This window comes from Lagopus muta, chromosome 1, assembly GCF_023343835.1.
Source record: "Lagopus muta isolate bLagMut1 chromosome 1, bLagMut1 primary, whole genome shotgun sequence".
Lineage (NCBI taxonomy): Eukaryota > Metazoa > Chordata > Aves > Galliformes > Phasianidae > Lagopus > Lagopus muta.
This window is the reverse complement of record NC_064433.1, coordinates 166,310,739-166,331,242: the sequence shown is the minus strand read 5'-3', so window position 1 is coordinate 166,331,242 and position 20,504 is coordinate 166,310,739. Positions and strand designations below refer to the sequence as shown.

The 20,504-nt window shown below is 43.0% G+C and overlaps 1 protein-coding gene across 17 annotated transcripts in view; it reads right to left on the bottom strand.

Annotated features, from left to right (window-relative positions):
* The window catches only part of LRCH1 (leucine rich repeats and calponin homology domain containing 1), a 118,250-nt gene extending 103,618 nt beyond the window's left edge, over positions 1 to 14,632 (bottom strand). For 8 of the 17 annotated variants that reach the window (XR_007379272.1, XR_007379276.1, XR_007379277.1 and 5 more), the window contains exon 1: positions 14,211 to 14,632. Coding sequence is in view for 3 of the 17 variants with exons in the window: in XM_048957402.1 (XP_048813359.1) it covers positions 14,211 to 14,460 (250 nt within the window). In the remaining 14 variants the exon portion in view is untranslated. The remainder of the gene's footprint in view (positions 1 to 14,210) is intronic. The other 9 variants (XR_007379289.1, XR_007379278.1, XR_007379279.1 and 6 more) reach the window with 3 other exon arrangements.
* Between the last annotated feature and the right edge of the window lie 5,872 nt (positions 14,633 to 20,504).

Genomic DNA, 20,504 nt, shown 5'->3' with positions numbered 1-20,504 from the left:
TGGGAGCTGTGACCATCATCATTCCAAACTTGCACTGCCATTTTCCAAGCCTATGATTGCATGCTTCATGTTGTATTTTTCAGTTTTCTTCTGACAGGGTTACATATGAGTTTGTGTCTAACCTGCTACACAGCCCTCAGATATCTAGAACTTGGTCCTAGAATTTCTTACTGTACCATTAACATCTGTCACTGCAGATTTTATCAAAAATACTTTTGAATTCTAGAGGAAAATGCCTAGAAAATCCTGAATGATGCTGGATTGAGAAGAAACAAATTTTTAGATGTATTATTATAAGCTAAATTGTTTTCTTGATGAAATTGTTCACTTCTTCTGACTGGTGGCAGATAGACACTGCAACCAAACCTATACGACTGGTGTTCTGGTAGGAACAAATCAGAAAGGCTCTTCTTGAAGACTGTATGCTCAGGTAAGATTAGTGGTGTTTTTATATATATCCAAGTTTGTTTGTTTTTTTTTATGCAACAGTTTTACATCCTTACTTTAAATTAGTGCATGTACCCATCTTGTAGTAGAATAAAAACAACAAATGATTGTAAGTTGAAGCTAAAATAAAAAATAGTCTTATTTCTCTTATTTATTTCTAAATAAACTATTAACCTTACTATTACCACTAGTGTACTTTAGGATCAACACTGTATACAGAAGCCATCCATTTTTGGTCTAGACACAAAGATTCAATCTTGGTAATTTATGGCCAGCATTAGGCAGAGGGTCAAACTGCATCAACATCAATGTCTCTTAGTATTAAGACACATCAGTTACTCCATTCTTCAACAGATATGACCCCGCTGACCCCAGAATGAAAACAGCAGCAGGTGAAATAATGCAAAGAACGACAAATGATGAAATATAAATGCAGTATTATATTTATTTATTTAAAGAAGGCAAAAAAACTTTACCAGTTTATTGTCCCCTGCCATTTTCTTCTACAAAAAAAGTGCTTCTTGTGGAATTAATTACACTGCTCTATGGTAAAGAGAGCACTCAGGCTTGCATATCCTACGCTGAATAACTACCAAATAGGAAGCATGAAAGAACTTGAGACATAAGGAAAAATACATTCATCATCCTATCCTCAAACTGTACGTATTTAATGAATCAATCATGTATTTAGACACGACAAAATAAAACTGTATCACGCCTAAAGTAGAGCAGACAAAAACTTACAGTTTTAATGTAACACATTTAATACACACACACAGTAAAAGGACTAAACTTGTGAGTTATCACAGAATCATAGTATGGCTTGGGTTGAAAGGGACCTCCAGGATCACCCAGCTCCAACACCCCTGCCACAGGCAGGCCTGCCAACCTCCTTATTTAATACTAGACCAGGCTATCTCTACAGTAAACCCGAGCTTTTTTTCCAACCCTTTCACTGATGTCAGATTTCTCAGATTTAAATAGCTGGCCTCTCATCATTCTCCTGACTATTCCAAACTCTTAGTGATACAATCACCCAAAGTCTCCAGCAAACATTCAGAACACTGCATGTAATATATGCACACATACGTATGCTGTAATTGGTTGGGTTTGGGCTTGTTTTGATTTTCTAGTTAAATCCTATTGTACTGGATAGAAGCACAGGGAAACTTCAAAGATTAATCCAATTCCCCACACACAGAGTCTGAAATGCAATGCTTGTGTTTCACCATTCCCATAGCAACAGCATTTCAATTCTTTATTTTAGAGCCTTTCCCTGTAGGAGCTAAACCATACAGTCATTCCTACTCTCCTTTAAAGTGTACTTGTAGAAAAGTCTCTCTTTCTTCAGGCTACAGTTGCTTTCCAGACAAACACGACATACATTTTTGTGATAAACTTGTTGTTGGAGGTATCACGTGGCCACCTCTCCCACAGCTTAACATTTAAGTGCATAACTGAAATGCTTCTGTGGGACTACCAATTACTGCAGTTCTTTTACTACCACACAAAACTGTTCAACACCAAACTGAGCTACAAGATTCCAGAATCCATTTTTAGCCTGGGGCTCTAGGCCAAGAATAACCTTTTCAGTTCTCTAGGAAGCCAAACACACAAAGATACAAAAACCAACAGAGGGAATACAGCACTTCTTGCCAAAACAGTTATTATTGTAAAATATGTTTTTAAAGATCATACTCTTTCATATTACCTGATTCTTAGCCTCGAGCAAACCTACAATGATGCCCTTTTAGAGACTAAATAGCTCTGAACCACACTACCATCTTTCTGTAAGAAATGCTACTATAGAACAATCTCTCCATTCTTACCTTGCATTAATATATTTAAAGTCACACCCAGGGCTCAGGATCATAATGAAAGCTTTCAACCTTTACTACAACACCTTCCAGAAGACCTCAAGTAAAATGACTCAACACCCATTCTTACAATAGCTTATATTGTGTTCACTGAGCTGTAAAAACAGAAGCCGGGATACCAAAACTGGTTTTCTTTTTAGAGTTTTGTTTGTTTCTGCTCCTCATTCTCCCTATTGGTGTAAACACAGATAAGCTGCATCTTTACAGAACATTGCTTCTGTAAGAGCAAAGTTTGGAAGGTAATTTTTAAACAGAAACACAGCACAAGGTCTATGCCAGGGCCAACTGAAACTAAAATCATCTCTTAAAAGATCATTAAATTAGCACTTCATGTAATTACATAAAAGGCTTTTAAAATGTATCAATACACAAGACATTCAACTTACTTTGCCCACCCTTAAGAAGGTCCTGATTGGTTAGAAGTTTAATTCAGCACACTTTAACATGCCAGTATATTGATATACAATAAGAAATACACAAACAGAGTAGCTGTCTTGTCTCTAAAATCCCTTATTACAATTTTAACAAGCTGAAGTTCATTTTGGATATGTTATCCTATAGCACTTGCATAAAATATTTTCTTCGAAGAGCTAGCAAAAGGTCTCCAGTTTTCATGTTGCATTTGAATAAAAATATGGAGAAGAAAAAGAAAGAAAAGATGTGGAAGAAATATGCCATTTTTCTTTAAAGAAAAAAGAACAGGACTAAAGGAAATCAAGCCTTTACCATGATAGTTTTCCACTACATTTTAAAGTTCAGCTGAGTAGAAAGACACATTATAGTACAGTCACAATTCAGCAGCTTCTGCATACTTTGACTAAGAAAATGCATCACCTGCTCAGAAGACATTTAAAAAAGAAATCAAGAACTACAAGCAATCACAGAATCACAGAAACACTCAGGTTGGAAAAGACCTTAAAGATCATCAAGTCCAATCATGACCTGACCATCCTACCCTAACTCTAACAACCCTCTGCTAAATCATGTCCCTGAGCACCACATCCAAACGGTTTTTGAAAGCATCCAGGGATGGAGACTCAACCACCTCCCTGGGCAGCCTATTCCAGTGCTTAACAACCCTTTCAGTAAAGAAGTTTTTTCCTGATATCCAACCTAAACTTACCGTGGTTCAACTTGAGGCCATTTCCCCTCATCCTGTCACCTGTCAGCAGTAAGAGACCAACCCCGCTCTTGCAGGTATTGGAAGAGAGCAATAAGGTCCCCCCTCAGCCTCTTTTTCCCCAGACTGGACAGCCCCAGTTCCTTCAGTCTCTCCTCGTAGGCCATATTCTATGCACAAATTCTATGGGGCCATAGAATTTAGGCCATATTCTATCACAAATTCAATAATGAACTATGTTGAAGCTGGACAGAACTTTGGTATCGGTACCCATAGGTCTTCAAGTAAGTTGCAGTGAGGCAACAATATTTTATAGGGATTTCACAAGCAAATTCTTGTACATATACCCTTCTGCAAAAACACTAAAGAGGAGAAAATAGCACCTCTGGCATAATGACTGAGTGATACAAAGAGCATAAGCATGAAATGAAGACATTAGTATAGAGCGGTCCGAACTGCCTGGTAAATGGAACACAGGCAAAAGAGCAGGCATTCAGCCAGGCCAAAATTTAAATCTTGGAACAGGGATGGCAGGCGACACTCACCAAGTAGGAGAACAACACCATACATAGTGGGAGGCAGTAAGACAGTTTTCTTGAACTTGGATGAACTCAGTAAATAAATAAATAAGCCTCAGAATCACAACATCCAGCAAACATGGGAAACCTGAGTGTAAGTTCCTTCCCCTAAGCTATCACAGCAGCTGCTTAACAACCAGGGCAGCCTTCAACCCCAGCTGCTGAGAAGGCTTCTTTCATCTTTGATCGGAAATCCCATCCCAGAAGTCTTCATCCCAGCCAGTATTCTGTAGTTATAAAACATGTGCATGACACAATGCTCCTCTTCTCCCACTGAATAAGTAGACAGCATTGTTGTTACTACATCTGCTGCGTCTTAAAGTGGTTGAATTGAATAAACTCAGTGAGGCTTTGCTGTACACAGAATCATAGAACCACAGAATGGCCAGGGTTGGAAGGGACCTCAAGGATCATGAAGCTCCAAACCCCTGCCACATGCAGGGCCACCAAACTCCCCATTTAATACCAGACCAGGCTGCCCAGGGCCCCATCCAACCTGGCCTTGAACACCTCCAGGGACGGGGCATCCACAACCTCTCTGGGCAGCCTGTGCCAGCACCTCACCACTCTCTCTGTAAAGAACTTCCCCCTGACATCCAACCTAAATCTTCCCTCCCTCAACTTAAAACCATTTCCCCTTGTCCTGCTGTTATCAACTCTTGCAAAGAGTTGACTCCCCTTCTGTTTTTAGGCTCCCTTTATGTACTGAAAGGCTGCAATGAGGTCACCCCGCAGCTTTCTCCTCTCCAGGCTGAACAAGCCCAGCTCCCTCAGCCTGTCTTTGCAGGGGAGGTGCTCCAGTCCCCTGATCATCTTCGTGGCTCTCCTCTGCACCCTCTCCAACAGCTCCCTGTTTTTCTTGTACTGGGATCTCCAGACCTGGACACAGTACTCCAGAAGAAAGGGTTACAGCAAGGGCACTACACATCAAGTATGAATTGTTTTATCTACCATTTCTCCTGTCAAGATACTTATAAACAACTGAAGTTTAAAAATAAAAAAAACATGCTATTTTAATAATAATTCTGCTTGTCATTGCAACAATTTCACTACCTTTAAATCTTCAGACAAGGCTACAAATGAACTGCCATGTTTGTATTTTTGGTATCTTGCCTCACTTCCAGTAAACCTCATCTGAGTGCATGTTCTGCTCCACTTCTTTCCTTAAAAGATTCATCTCCAATTCAATTTTCTTTTTCTATCATATTTCTTGCCAGTTTTCCACAACTCCTCCACCAGTTTCAGTGATTACCAGCATATTTCTGCGTACATGTTTTATGAACCTGTTCCTTATCATCAACAACAGATCCAACTTGGCACTTGTACTTTTCATGTTGAATGCCTTGCATTTCACAGCACTGCAATTTAAAAACAGAAGTTTGATTTCATCCCTGAAGCAGGAGTCTCAAGCCCACCTTGCTGCTTGGATGCAGTGTTCAGGGACATGATTTAGCAGAGGGGTGTTAGTTAGGGTAGTATGGTCAGGTTGTGGTTGGACTCTGTGATCTTTAAGGTCTTTTCCAACCTGAGCAATTCTATGGTTCTATGATCTGAAAATGATTTCAGAAAGGAAGGGTTATCAAGGAAGGTAAGTATGGTAACAGATAACAGGCACCTTCTGACATACTTCCCTGTTTGTTCAGTACAAATAATTCCCTCCATTCAACCAGGAGTACAAGTTTTCAGGCTCCAGCCTCAATATGTAACTACTGCAACTTGCACTAAGGAATGAAATCACCCATCTACAGAAAGCCAACAAAAACACCTTATCCATTCAGCAGCAAAAGTCACTTAAGAGCGCTCTACTTTCATATTCAAAACCCCCAGCTACTTTTAGTGACTTCTCTATCCATACCCAGAAAAGCTACCTTACAGCAGCACCATAAAATTCTCAGCAAGCTTCTAACTAAGAGGGTCAGAATTCCCACAAGTTCAGCAGAACATGAAACATTTTGTGCGTCTCCAGAAGTGAGTGCAAATCTCAAGCTTCAAATTAAATGCAGAACTAACCCTCCCTTGGCTCTGCCAAGATCATCTTCTCACTCTTAAGTTTTGACTTCTTTCTTCTTCTATAAAAACTATTTCTCATACGGAGCAGGACAGAAGGAAGAGAGACTGTTATTGTTATTTCTATTTTTAAATAGTTAGGAGGTTTACAGATATTATGGTGCTCTGTACCATACAAGGAAAAAAAGGGATAAAACAGCAAGCTGGCCAGCAAGATGCCCTTGGGGAAAAAGGGTGGGGAGAAGCACTGGCATTTTAGAACTGTTCCCACAGCGATGCATCTCCCCACAAATTTAGTAGAAAGCAATTATTCCTTCAGAAGCTTAACTCTCCAGTACCTTTGCAAAGATCACTTTACAGGGACTGGAACTACTCTGTTGCATGGGTTTTCTGTCTCACAAAATACAGTCTGTAGAGTGCCATCAGAAATCAGGAGACAGACCATCCATCTCCACTTTGCTACTGATCTGCACTCTGACTACAATGAAGGCACTTCTGGCTCTTTCAATTTTGCATATTATTCAATTAAAAAATAAACAGGTATGTTCTTTTCATAATTCTGGTCTCACAAGAAAACAGTAACGATACTTCTCTCTCCTGTTTCAGAAGCACCATTTAAATTCTAAGTCATACTGATTTTAGCTGTGGTTTTGGTATCTAACCAGTCTGGGAATTTTCTCCAATCTGGCAGATGCCTCACAAGCAGAGCCAGCACAGCTCGCTGCCAGAGGAAGCTGCTCATCCCATCCTTCCCAGAATGGTCATTCTGACATGTAAAACACAAGTACCAAAGCCTTGGCTGCTCTTGCAACATTGCAGGCAGTGCCACTGCTGAAAGCCACTGGCCTTCTCTCCTGCAGGCAAATGAATGTTAAGCTTTCTAAATTTAAATTCAACAGTTAGCCTTTTAAAGTATGAATTTTCAACTATTACTTGCAGCACAAGATCTGTAAATGTCATCTATTAGTCAAATCATTTCCTCCACGCTTTTCTAATCTCTGTTCACAAAATTCTGATGGCTAACTTAACTGCTCAGAAAATCTGTTTTTCCTCAATTTTGCCAACACAAAGTATTCAAAGCTATTTCATTCAGTCAAGAATGTACAGCTCACCTGCTTGCTTGCAGTCCCATTCCATTTGCAGTCCAGAAGGCCAACCATATCCTACCTGGCAACAAAAGAAGTGTGACCAGTAGGGAGAGGGAGGTGTTTCTGCCCCTCTACTCTGCTCTCATGAGACCCCACCTGGAGTACTGCATCCAGCTCTGGGGCTGCCAGCACAAGAAGGACATGGAGCTGTCGGAGCAGGTCCAGAGGAGATCCACATAGATGATCAGAGGGCTGGAGCACCTCCACTATGAGGACAGGCTGAAAGAGCTGGGGATGTTCAGCATGGAGAAGAGAAGGCTCCAGGAGAACCTTATAGCCACCTTTCAGTACCTGAAGGGGGTCCACAGGAAAGTTGGGGATGGACTTTTTATAAGCAAGTGCAGCGACAAGATGAGGGGAAATGGTTTTAAACAGGAAGAAGGTAGATTTAAAGTAGATACTAGGAAGAACTGCTTTACTGTGAGGGTGGTGAGGTTGTTCAGTGAGGTTGTGGATTCAAGGCTAGGATGGGGCTTTGAATAATCTGTTCTATAGGAAGGTGTCCCTGCCTATAGCAGGGGGTTGGAACTGTGTGACATTAAAGGTCCCTTCCAACCCAAACCACTTAATGATTCTTTCACTTCCACCACTTCATACAATTCCACTCAGTATTTCACACATTTTTTCCCCTCATTTCTTACCTTCTGCCTCTGAATAATATCCTCTTTACACCCTTTTTTCCTAGTATTTTCTGATATTCATTCTACTTTGGCCCAGTTGATTCTGCCCTGGTCTCTTCCTCTCACTCAAGTATTTCATATCTTCAAAACTCTTACATAGTAACTGTAGTCAGATTCACACTGCCTTTCCTGCTGTACAGATGTCTAAACCAAAACATCTTTTGCATGAAAGACACAAAAGAAACAGACCAGAGGAATGAGGAAGAGGAGACACACAAACCACACAGGGCTACTCTGCCTCTACCTCCCAACAAGGCTTGTGACCACATGAACGTCTTTCATTAAAAACACAGCAGTTCCACTAAAAGCACACGAGAAGTGTAGCACTTCCACCACCACAACAGCACTTTTGGAGCTCTGAGTCACTCATCTCCAAGGCAAATGGGCCAAGGACACACAGTGACAACTCCATAAGAGCAATCAATTTCCATCCATGAGCATGCAGTGTGGTCACACACACTTTGCCAGTTCTAAGTAGGGCTGTTTAAAAAACAGCCACCCTAAACTGAAAGTTAACATTAAGGGCAAGGGTTTGATGAAGAGCTAGCTGAGCTTGCTGCAGCTGGAATTCAGATGTCCCACTCTCCTTCCAGCTGTGATTTCTACACTGTCAATATCTTCTACTCTCAGCTGTTGTACTTTTGGAGCTTCCCTGATGACAAAGGAAGTCAGACAAATATTTTAAATATAATAATTATTATTAAAACAAACAAACAAACAAACAAAAAAAACGCCACACTGGGGAAGGAGGTGAATATACAGCCCCTGCAGAGTCACCGGTGGAAAGCCATTAATCTGCCCAAGCCGCATTCTGAAAGGGTAACCAGGCAATTGAGTACTTCTAATTTGCTTTCATGTAACAAAAGCCACCCCGAGCTAGTTCACTTTATTCAGTGCTGAGAAATGCCTACCGGCACCTGCAAAGTCACTGACCGCAGTTCAGCCGTGAGTATAAATCTCCTGACAAAGGAGGTAACTTCCAAAAGCACAACTCGCTACATTCTGCACAGCAAAAGAGCTAACAGACTCTTTTCAACAGGAGTCAATAGTCTTAATGCTTACATGATCCACAAACCAAGCGGACACACACTGCCTTGGGGAAGTAAAAACAGAACCAAATGGCTTCAGAGTGGCACACAGCAGCTCTAAGTGCCTATGTTTATGGTCCTTCAAATCCATTTAATTTGATAAAGCTTCTTCACGAAGGGAGCATATAAACAGCTGTTTATGAGGGTGGATAGTGATAGGACAAGTGGGAATGGTTTTAAACTGAGACAGGGGAAGTTTAGGTTAGACATTAAGAGGAAGCTTTTCCACTTCCTCTGGAACAGGTTGCCCAAGGAGGCTGTGGATGCCCCATCCCTGGAGGCATTCAAGGCCAGGCTGGATGTGGCTCTGGGCAGCCTGGTCTCCTGGTTGGTGACCCTGCACATAGCAGGGGGTTGAAACTGGATGATCATTGTGGTCCTTTTCAACCCAGGCCATTCCATGTAATATCTCAGCATTAACCTTATGAAATATCTAGGGAGCACTAGATAGTTGGTTAAAACAGATGTCCAGACAGACCATGTTATGAAGGTAAAGTCTGAAAACTGCATTTATGCTGCTAGATAAATAATATCAAAATTATGTTCAGTTTTTAGCCTTGATATAAACACAATAATCTCAAAAGAGAATTGCATCCCATAAGTTTTGGCTGCAGAGTAACATTCACCTTGTGAGAATAAAGAAGCACGCTGCCTCCTCTTCACTTAATACACACATAACATCTTAAGTGTAAGGGAATAAGTAAAAATAAAAATCTTCAAATAAATACAGGAAGGTTGTAGAAAGGGACCAGCTGTTGAACATAAGAAGAAATAACTTTGGGGGCTTTTTTTTTTTCCAGCTGCCTAGTTAGTTTTACAGTGTTGTTTTATTGACAGGAATTTTGGATAAGATAATCAAAATATAAAATCCAGCTACCCAAGGGAATTCTTAAAAGGAAAGCAACATATCGAACCTCATATCCAAATAATAACCAAATACTAGGTTCCGTTTGATAGCTACTGTGGGCTCATGAAAGTGCCCAGTAGCACAAATGAACAGGTCTGCATTGGTGACATCCTTCCTGGTGTAAAGAAGCCAAAGAACATTTAGAGGAGTCGCAAGCTTCTCTCCCTTATGTGCCTAACCCTGCAAAGGATGAAACAGGGACCTGGGAGAAAAAGTTCAGCGGATCTATCCTCAAACAAGCTGCCAAAGCCTACAGACAGAGGTTGGAGTGATACAGGCAGCCCTGGATACACGTTTAAATATCAACTTTGAGGCTTTTTCTTCTTCTTTTATAAACTAACATGCTTATAGCATTCCCAGTGGTTCTGAGGAATATAATTGCATACTATTACTTAAGAACTATGTGATTATTGCGCCGCGGTCTTCTGCACAAGCTACCCTGTAATAAAAGTGATAAGAATAGCATTTATTGTTTTTGAAATGTTTTTTTGCAATGCATCCACACTGATGTGGTTTCAAACATCTGACTACACTCAAGATCCTCTACAGAAAGGATGTACTTTCTTCTAACCATATTGCACACCACGCAAACTCTCTCCTGCATTCACGATACTGCCAGATGATTCAGCAGAGTGGGTCGTGCTCAGCTCTTGAGAAAAACTTTCAGAAACAAGAAGGAAGAAAATCTGAAGCATGGAGAAGGCTCCAGGGAAATCTCATTGTGGCTTTCAAGTACTTGAAAGGAGCATGTAAACTGGGGGGGGGGGGAGGGGGGGAAGGATGGCTGTTTATGAGAGTGGACAGTGATAGGACAAGCAGAAATGGTTTTAAACTGCGACAGGGGAGGTTTAGGTTAGATATTAGGAGGAAGTTTTTCACACAGAGGGTGGTGATGCACTGGAACAGGTTGCCCAAGGAGGTTGTGGATGCCCTGGAGGCATTCAAGGCCAGGCTGGATGTGGCTCTGGGCAGCCTGGTCTGCTGGTTGGCAACTCTGCACATAGCAGGGGGTTGAAACTGGATGAGCATTGTGGTCCTTTCAACCCAGGCCATTCTATGATTAGAAAGCCACATGCACAATCACAGCAAGATGTATTCAATGCAAAGGAAAGTTACAAAAGAAAAAGACATCCCAAAAAACTGCATTAACAGAAACTGACAAGTGACAAGCCTCTGCAGTTGCTGCAGAATGTAACTACTGTAAGAACTAGAAAAGTCAAGTGAATCGCTCCCAGCTATTAAAGCAAGCAGCATACATTCCTTTTGCAAATTTACCAGTTGCTACATAAAGTCTGACTCCTAACCTCAAGAAAACAAAAACAACATTAACAGAGAATTTCAAGTTTAAGACCTCAGTCTTCCTCAGACTTTTTTAAAGCACTAAAAACATTCGCAGAAGACAAGCTTGATAACATTTTATTAAAGTCTGGAGACCATCATTTTCTCAACCCATGAACTCTCTGAGTACCTAAGGCTAAGACACTGTCAAGATGCAGACAGGCTTTCATTCTTTTCAAAATCCCCTTCTCCTCAGAGAACTCAATCCCCTATGCTTGTCTTCTCTCAATCTTGGATTGGCTTCATTTTTCAGTGAGATTAGCCCTCTTTAGCAATCAGAATGACTATTCCCACCCCAAACATGACTTCAGAGACTTAACAGTACATCAAATCCAAAAGTAAGAGTCACTCACTGTAGGGACATATCGCAAGTAGTACAAGAAAGCACCATTTTTGTATCATGCACATTTATGGAGAGGAAGTGAGAGAGAAAATTCCCATCAAGAGTTTGTCCTGAGAGTTACAGAAAGCTGGACTTAAGCCAAGCGTCTCTTCTGTTTATATATTCTACTTATGTAATGTAACAAGTGAAAAGGAACACAGACTTTTTTCAGAAGGTTTCAACACAGGACTGAACTGACAAGGCAAACAATTCCCACTAATCAGTAACAACATGCTGTTACAAACAGAAACATAAAGTAACCATAGATTAGCACGTGGCTTTCCTAAACTGGAACAAGGAATGAAGGACAGCTGTTAGAGAACTGAGCCATGGGCCACTTCACACGGCCACTTACACAAAGCAAAAAGAAAAGGAAAAACCCATTCGACATTCAGTTACGTATTCAGTATCGTTTGTGTAAATTCTGATGAAAGCACATTAATGCTTGAAAACTACTTTTCTGAGAATAAAACTCTATCCTCAACAGAATAGAAAACAGAATACAGAAGTATGTAACAGACATGTGCTACCTACATACATAACACACAGCTCACACTTGCAAAGAACATACCTGTGCAATATGCAAACATGCATTCATTACCAATCAAAACTTTTTTTTTCAGTAAGTAATTTGTTTTACCAACAACTTGGCTTGAGGTAGCGCTGACCCAAACAAGCTTGCCTTTCTGAATTTCCAAACTACTTATCTTATATCACAGCATGCCTTCACTAGACCACAGCTTTAAAAACAACAGAGATAAAACATCTTGCTTTGGGAGACAAGCTGATAGCCATTTTTTTTTCTGACTGTATGCAGTTCTATTACCGTGCATCTTCCTGCTTTAACTACTGCATTTATCATCGAGTGACTTAATTGTCAGCATGGCAATTAATGCTACCGATTAATAAGTTTCATTGATAAATGAAATGAAGTTTCCTTCATGTTTCTCTTTTCTCTACAGGAGTGCTCACACAAACTGTGAAATCCATTCAGCAACAAGTGACAGAGCTGAAGAAGAACTAAACGTGAAGTACTGGAGACACTACTCTGCTCCCTACAGCTGAGATAAACACCAGCAGGCAGTAAGCAGCTGTTTCCACAGAGAGAAACACACAGATATCCTCGTGTGCAGGGGTGAGAGCTGAGGTTCATGTTATCACATGCTTGCATGCAGGTATAGCACCTGCTATTCTGTGGGACAGGAACAAGTGATTACTTGCCTGCTCCTTTACTGTTACAACTATCTTCAGCAGGCAAATGGGGACACAAAAGGGCACGTGGAGGAGGTACAGTAAATATCTTCAGAGCATACCAACATTCTTCTCGTGTGGGTTTGTACAGTTCTACCAAGTGACGCTATGCAAAGAATGAATTAGGTTCCAGCCCCTTGCACAAACAGGGGCAGAAAACCAGATTATGGTCCTCTGTTGGGAACTGCTCCTAGAGATGTGAAACAAGTGGGCATTTTCCACATTGGAAGGAGGCACAAGGACAAGGTGAACACAGACAGCAAACGCTTCCCCTCCCTACACCTTTCTGCAAGGCTGTTAGGCCTATCTCTTCTGGGAATGTATGTAATGATGGTGTCCCCCACTGTAAAATGAGTACATCTAAAGATGATGATTTTTGCCTTGAAAGGCAGCATTACATACAGAAGTGGAAATATTGCTACCTGACTTTGTATAATTCTACTTACACGGTCAGATAGTAATAGGATAAGAAGGGATGGCTTTAAACGAAGAGGGGAAAATTTAGGTGAGATGTTAGGTGGAAATTCTGTACTTAGAGTGGTAAGGCACCGGAACAGGTTGCTCAGTGAAGCTGTGAGTGTCCCATCCCTAGAGATGTTCAGGGCCAGGTTGGCTGTGACTCCAGGCAGCCTGATCTCATAGAGACAACCCTGCCCACAGCAAGGGGTTGGTGTTAGATGATCTTTAGGGTCTTTTCCAACCCAAGCCATTCTATGACTTTAAGCATACAAGAGTGGCTATCAACCCCGCTGTGCCTGACAAGAACCATTTGTGGAAGGCAGCTCCCTGAAGAGCAAAAGTGCTCCTATTGCCACCTCCACGTGTAGCGAGACATATTAAGAAGCATTCGAGTGCATCTTCACGTGGTTACACACAGACCTGTGCCCCTCCACGCCAGGTGAGACACGATGAGAAAGTATCCAACCAAACACAAACGTGTTCATCGCACAGCCACATGCAAAGGCGGGCTCCAGGGAGGCACAGAGACCTGCAGTCCTCAAGGTTAGTGCAGAAACCAGGCGTGAGCCTGAACCCCCCCCCCCCCCCAACACACACACACACATTCTCACAGCTGTGCCTCGCTCGATGCAAAAGCAGCCTACAAGTACATGAGTGTGCGTGTGGGGAGGTGGGGGGTGGCTGCAGCCATCTGGGAGCCGACACCTCCCTCAGGCAGCGAGCTGAGCTGGGGGCGAAGATAAGGGATAAGCTCCACGCACAGCGATAAGGTCCACGCAGAGCTGTTCGCCCCAGAGGTCGAGGTGGGAATGGAAGCAATGCGCCCGAGGGGGCGAGGGCGGGGAGAGAGGGATCCCCCGGAGATTTAATCTCCTTTCCTCGCCTCCTGAAGGTGGGACCCCGGCCGCCCCATCCCCTCGGGTCTCACCTGCCCGCACCGTGTCGGAGAGGTCGTGAGTGAGGGCGGAGGCGCTGCGCGGGAACTCCTTCAGTTTCCTGCCGCTCAGGTTGAGCCCCCCGGAGTGAGCCGCTTCCTCCAATGCCCGCTCCAGACCGCGGTTCAGAGGCTGCAGACCCAACGCACCGCCGCCGCCACAGCCGCCGCCGCCCACCCCGCCCGCTGCCACCGCCAGGGCAGCGGCGGGGAAGGGCTGCGGCTCGCTTCCCAGCGTCGCCATCTTTCCCCTCGCCGAGGGGAACGCCAGGGGCCGCCGGAGCTGCCTCTCTCTCCCTGTTTCCTCCTCCTCCTCCTCCTCCCGCTCGCTCCCCGTGGTAGTGAGGAGGGGGGGGGGAGCGGCGGCGAGAGCAGAAGGCGGAGGCGAACGGGGCGGGCGAGGCGCACACACTACGCATGCTCCGCCTCGCCCCCTCCGCTTTCCCTTTCCCCAAAGGCGACGCGCAGGGCGGGGCACTGTGGCGCCACCTGCCGGCGGTGCGCGAAGCAGTCCGTAGTGAAAGCGCTGTGCAGACGCCGTGCGTGTGCTGAGGCGGGGAGCCTCATTTGAAAATTAAAAGCTGTGGAGGCTCCTGCTGCTGCACCTGGTAGGCCCTGGGGAGCTCCTGCCCTGAAGAAGGACTTTCTGAGGTTCGCTCCAGCCACAGGCACAGCCTTGTACGTGTGCATGGCTCCTGGGTTCTGGTCTGTCACCACTGTGGGTGACAGATCTGCTGATCTCTTCAGCTCAGCTTTCAGTGGAATGACTTTTCTGAGATTGTTTTGTTTGTTTGTTTGTTTTTCAGCTTTGCAAGAGTGGATGAGCAGTGAGTCCTCGTGCTTTCACAGCACTTGGAGATCTCAGTGCGAAGAGGGAGCCTGGACACCATCATGCATGACTTGTGCTTTGCAGCTGCTACACTTCCCTCAGTTCCCTGCACTGTGATGAAGGATCAGTGTTAAACCAAAGCCTCCTGGCTCCAGGAAGTTCAACAGCAAGAGCTACGGGACAAAAGGAGGCAGAACTGCCACAAGAAAACTCCTCTGGAAAACAGAGATCACCACAAGCTTGACAACAACAGCAAGAAACAGCCCTGGTTAAATGAGGGAGAATGGGTGCTGGGGGTGGACCTGTTCAAATAGCAGCATTAAAATACCCATCAAAAATTGTGCCTTACAACCACTTATCTCTGAGCGTCAGCGTTTTTCTTTTATACTGGGTGTACGTTACAGAAGTGCTTCAGGCTTTTTTAAATAGGGTAGTCTCACAGTAAGGAAAGAGCTGTAAGGTTAGATGGGTAGGATTATTTTACTGTGAATACTTTCACACTGCACATATATTAGCAGCCCCTCACTAAATTCAAGTCCGAGCTGCCCTCATTGCAATTCTTGGGGTGTGATACAGAGATTTTGGGTTACAGAATGACAAATGCAGTCTCCTGCTAGTTCAAAGAAGTTTTGGGTGCACCAGAGATCAGTTCTTAACATTGTTACTTACAACAGTCTCTAGCTGAAGAAGAGACCTTCCCCAAGGAGCACAACTGTCACCTCATCCACAGTTGTGTCCGGATATCACATTGCTTTTGACAAAGCTTGGTGGTGGCTTATTAAGATAACATTTCCCACAGATTTCCATTAGTCACAGCATATTTTGGCTTTGTTCCAGCTTTGCGTCGCTGCTGGAAGAAATAAGGAAGCAGATGAATAGCTACATCTTCTCAGTGATTTGAAGAGAAGTGTTGAAGAGCAGTAGATTGAGCTGAATAAGCTGTGAATAAAAGCAACTGCCAGGCTTCCTCTACAATGGAATTTTTTTTTTTTTAATTTAAATATAATAAACTAGGTAGTGAATTCTTTTACAGTTAGAGATGCAGATCATAGAATCATAGAATCACCAAGGTCAGAAACAACCTCCAAGACCATCCAGTCCAACCGTCCACCTATCACCAACATTTCCCACTAAACCACATCCTGTAGTACAACATCTAAATGTTTCTTAAATACAAATGACCTTGTACTGGAGACTTCCTGTATATTAAATCCCCCAACACACAGAACTTGCTTTTAAAATTAGTAATATGAAACTATGCAGTCAGCTACATTTCCTGGAGGTGTTCAGTGCCAGGCTGGATGGGGTCAACCTGGACAACCTGGTCTAGTGAGTGGTTGGAACTGGATGGTCTTTAAGGTCTCTTCCACCCAAGCCATAGTATGATTCTATAATTATCAATGTAATGGTGGAAAATAATATAGCACTGAAACTTCTATATGTGCTTCTGAGTGTTGTGTCAGATCTCAGTCCATTCCTGTAGATGAAAAGCATCAGAAATAGGAAAAAAGATCAGTCACAGCAGCACTGATTTCTTGTCGCCATACAGATGTCCATGTAAACTCTGTGTATTGCCTTGGGTTGGATTGCAACGTCGGCACAGTCTGACATGGCAACAAAGCTGAACTGGTGGAAACTGCCATTGTAGGCAGCCCTTACATCCCTTACCCCCCGCTGTGTGATCTTGCCATTTCCTATATGACAATGTTTGTGTTTGTCTAACCTTTCAGTGAGCAAACCTGGAGACTGAGAGCAGCTTAAAAATTCAGTCTAGAAGAAAAAGAAAGCAATGAGTGCCCTTCAACGAACATTGCAATTGTAGCAGAGGACAGAAAGATTCAGAAGAAAGACTACATGGGTGTAGCAGAGGAAGCTGACTTCAGAGGTGGCTGTTCTTCTAACTGGGTCACACATGATGGCTGTGATAGGAAAAATCCAACTGGAGATGAGCAGAAAGTACTGTAGCTGAGGAAGGCCATGTGCCATGAATCTTTGAATTTTTTCTGCCTAGACTCCTAAATTGGCAGAAAGAAACAAAGGTCCGTGTGGCTAAAGAAGATCAGAGATGCCTCACAAAGTAATGTGTGAACTCAGTAACTTCAGCATACACATGTCCCACTCACAGTCAATGTTATTTAGAGGTGTTAACATGGGGTAGCTCACACACAGTCGGGTTAGAAGGCTTTCTTCATGTGAATATCCCAGGCAGACAGTTTGCCTGGAGCACAGGCAGCAGCAGCACACAAACATGAGGCCAAGCAGAGAATGGGCATCGCTCAAAACATGAGGCCACGTCAGTTTGGAGAGACACAGAAGTCGTAGCTAAGAAAAACCCATTTATACATCCTTGACAGCATAACTGAAATGGCACTGGGACTAAGAAAATGATCATTTGAATCCCGAAAGAAAGAGAATGCAGGCTGACACTTCAGGTGGCACAGATAAAAATGTGCCTTTCAACTGAAGCACAAGTACTGATCCTGCTTACAGTATGCCTAAGGCAATTGCTTCACAGCAGACACACCAGCAAAATGAATAGCTAACCCAGAGCACACCGTGCATGGCAGTTTCCTTGCAACAAAGCTGCTAAAGAGAGTTGGAAGGGCGAGGAAACTGTGCCAGGAGACAGCTCAGACAAATCCATCTCTACAGCACATGCCTCACAGAACATTCAGAGTAAAAAAAGGAGGGGAGAGAAGGAAAGAGTGCAATGAATTGACAGACATAAGAGATAAAGGCAATGGTATTGATGCTGCTATACATTTATGGGTACAACAGGGAAGAAAGGTGGGAGAAATCACAAAATCACCAAAAGCTCTGCTCTCAGCTATGAGGTCATGCAAACAGACCTAAGGGTAAAATAAAACCAAGATGAAACTGTCTTAGTATCCCTGAAATATCTGATTTGAATAAACATTTAAAGGCAACACAATACATGCCCACACCTGAAGTATTAATTTAGTTCAAAGACTATTAGCAGTTGTAAACTAGCAGAGTTTCTTCCAAGTTTCCCAGATGACTTTGAAACATGCAGTGTGATAGAGAGGTAATGTGTCCACAGTTAGTTGAATCCACTGCAGAAACATAACTTCAGCAGAGATTCAGTATAGAGTGATTTTGATGCAGGGGATTTTATTGATGCACAGGGTTGTAACCCGGGTGGGAGGCTTCCAAACAGGAAGAGCCATCACACTGTTGCACCATAATCAAAAGACACACCTAAGATGGGAAAGGAACACCTTGCAGGAGATTGCCTTCACAAAAAAATTTGAAACAGTGTCTGGTAGGAGTGGAAGCCATCCAAGTAAGAAATAACTTGTCTTCTAATAAAAATAGAGGAGATAATTAGTTATTGTCATTTGACAATGAGACAGCATTCACAGGAAGGCTCTGTTGGCAGTTTCACAATGCCTTCAGTGTGTGTTGTTGAAACACGCAGTTTATATATCTGTTGCAAGAAAACTATGCAAACCTGATTTCCTACCCAGAACAGCTTGTTAGCACAGATACATGGAATTAAAACAGAAATACAGACCTCAGTCTTCTGCAAAATCTAGAAAATGCAAGGAGACAGAAGATGCCAGCTGAACTCTAGTTTCCAGGTAGAATCTAGGAAGTGTCAGGGGCACATAAGGCAGGGATTCTGTAAGATCCATGTTCACAGCTGTCGGCAAGACAGAAGGTAAAGTGCTTTGTGAGACCCTCGTAAGAGCAGAAACATGGAAATCAAAGATTGCTAGGTAGGAATTGTGATATACATGGGGGAAGCAAAGGCCTAAAAGACAAAAGCAGCAATACAAATGAAAAAATGACTACTTGAACATCAGCTCAAGTCATATAATCGTATAATCATTAAGTTTGGAAAAGATCTCTAAGAGCGTCCTGTCCAACCGTCCACCTACCACCAGTACTGCCTACCAAACCACATCCCTAAATACTACATCTACCCTTTCCTTAAACACCTCCACATGCGGTGACTGCACCACTCCCTGGGCATCCTGTTCCAGTGCCTCACCACTCTTTCTGGGAAGGAACTTTTCCTAATTCCTCCCCTGGTGCATCCTGAGGCCATTCCCTCTTGTCCTATCACTGTTACCTGAGAGAAGAGGCCGACCCCCACCTCATCACAACCTTCTTTCAGAGTGTTGTAGAGAGCAATGAGGTCTCCCCAAGCAACCTTTTCTCCAGACTAAACAATCCCAGTTCCCTCAGCTGCTCCCCGTAAGACTTGTGCTCCAGATCCTTTACAACTTCCTTGCTATTCCCTGGACACAGCCTCAAAGCCTTTTCCCTGCAAACCACACAAACCACCTCACTGGTATAAACAAGTTCTTCAGACACCTGGGAGCTCAGTAAGAGCCATGCACTAGTACCAGCCCAATGGTTGCAAACCACTCACCTGACTTGGGTCAGGTAACTAGTTTTATTTTATTTTTAATGCTGTATTTGTGCATTTTCACTGCTCAGCCCAACCATGTTGCTGATACCACTCAACTGGCCACAGTAAGGTAAATTTGCAGAAAGGGTGTTCAAATATCTGCCATTGAGAGGAAAAGCAAGCATGCATGAAAGTCCTGAATGGGAAATTTCCTGTTCCCTGAACAGGACAGTGGGCTCTCTGTTTTAATCAATCAATTTTTTAATTGCTTTTCATGCTTGTGCATCACTTGTTATATTCATTCATATATATATAGTCAAGCTGTATGGTGTAATACAGAAGCAGATTTTAGCCCATGGGGAAATGCTGCTTTTGTTCACAGTCAAGGAAGGTGCTGGGTGAAGGAGAGGATACCCAGTATACTCTATTTCAAGAACTATAGGCTGCATTACACTTGAAGAACATGCATGTCTAAGAGTAGCCCCAAAATATTCCCTAATTCACATGATGCTAAAGTAGTCTTGCAGATTCTGGAGCACTCAAAAGTAACTTCAACCCATATTTGCCCCGTGTCTGCTCTCCTGTATGTGTTACGGGATAGCTTTTGGAAAACAGCAGCAAGGAATCAAGATTAAATTTTCCAATTTTAACTGCAGTTTATGTCCACAGCCCTTCTATAAAAATCAATGCAATCAACATAATATCTTTTTGTAGTTTAACCTGGCAGGTGTCTGAGCACCATGCAGTCATTCACTCACTCCCTCTGTCCCAGGGGAATAGGGAAGAGAACTGGGGAAAAGAAAAAAAAAAAAGTAGAATTAATGGGCTGAGATGCAACTATTCACTAAGATAGAGAAAAGGAAAAGGATAACAGTTATGACCATATATATATATGAATGTATGTAACAAGTGATTCACAAGCTCACCACCTCCTGACCAATGCCCAGCTCTCCCCTAAGCAGTGGAAGAGAGATGAACTCCTATCCCCTTCAAGACTCCTTCTGCTTGATGTCATACGGTATGGAATATCCCTTTAAGTCAGATGTCCTAATTCTGCTCCTTCCCAGCTCCCTTTGCTGAG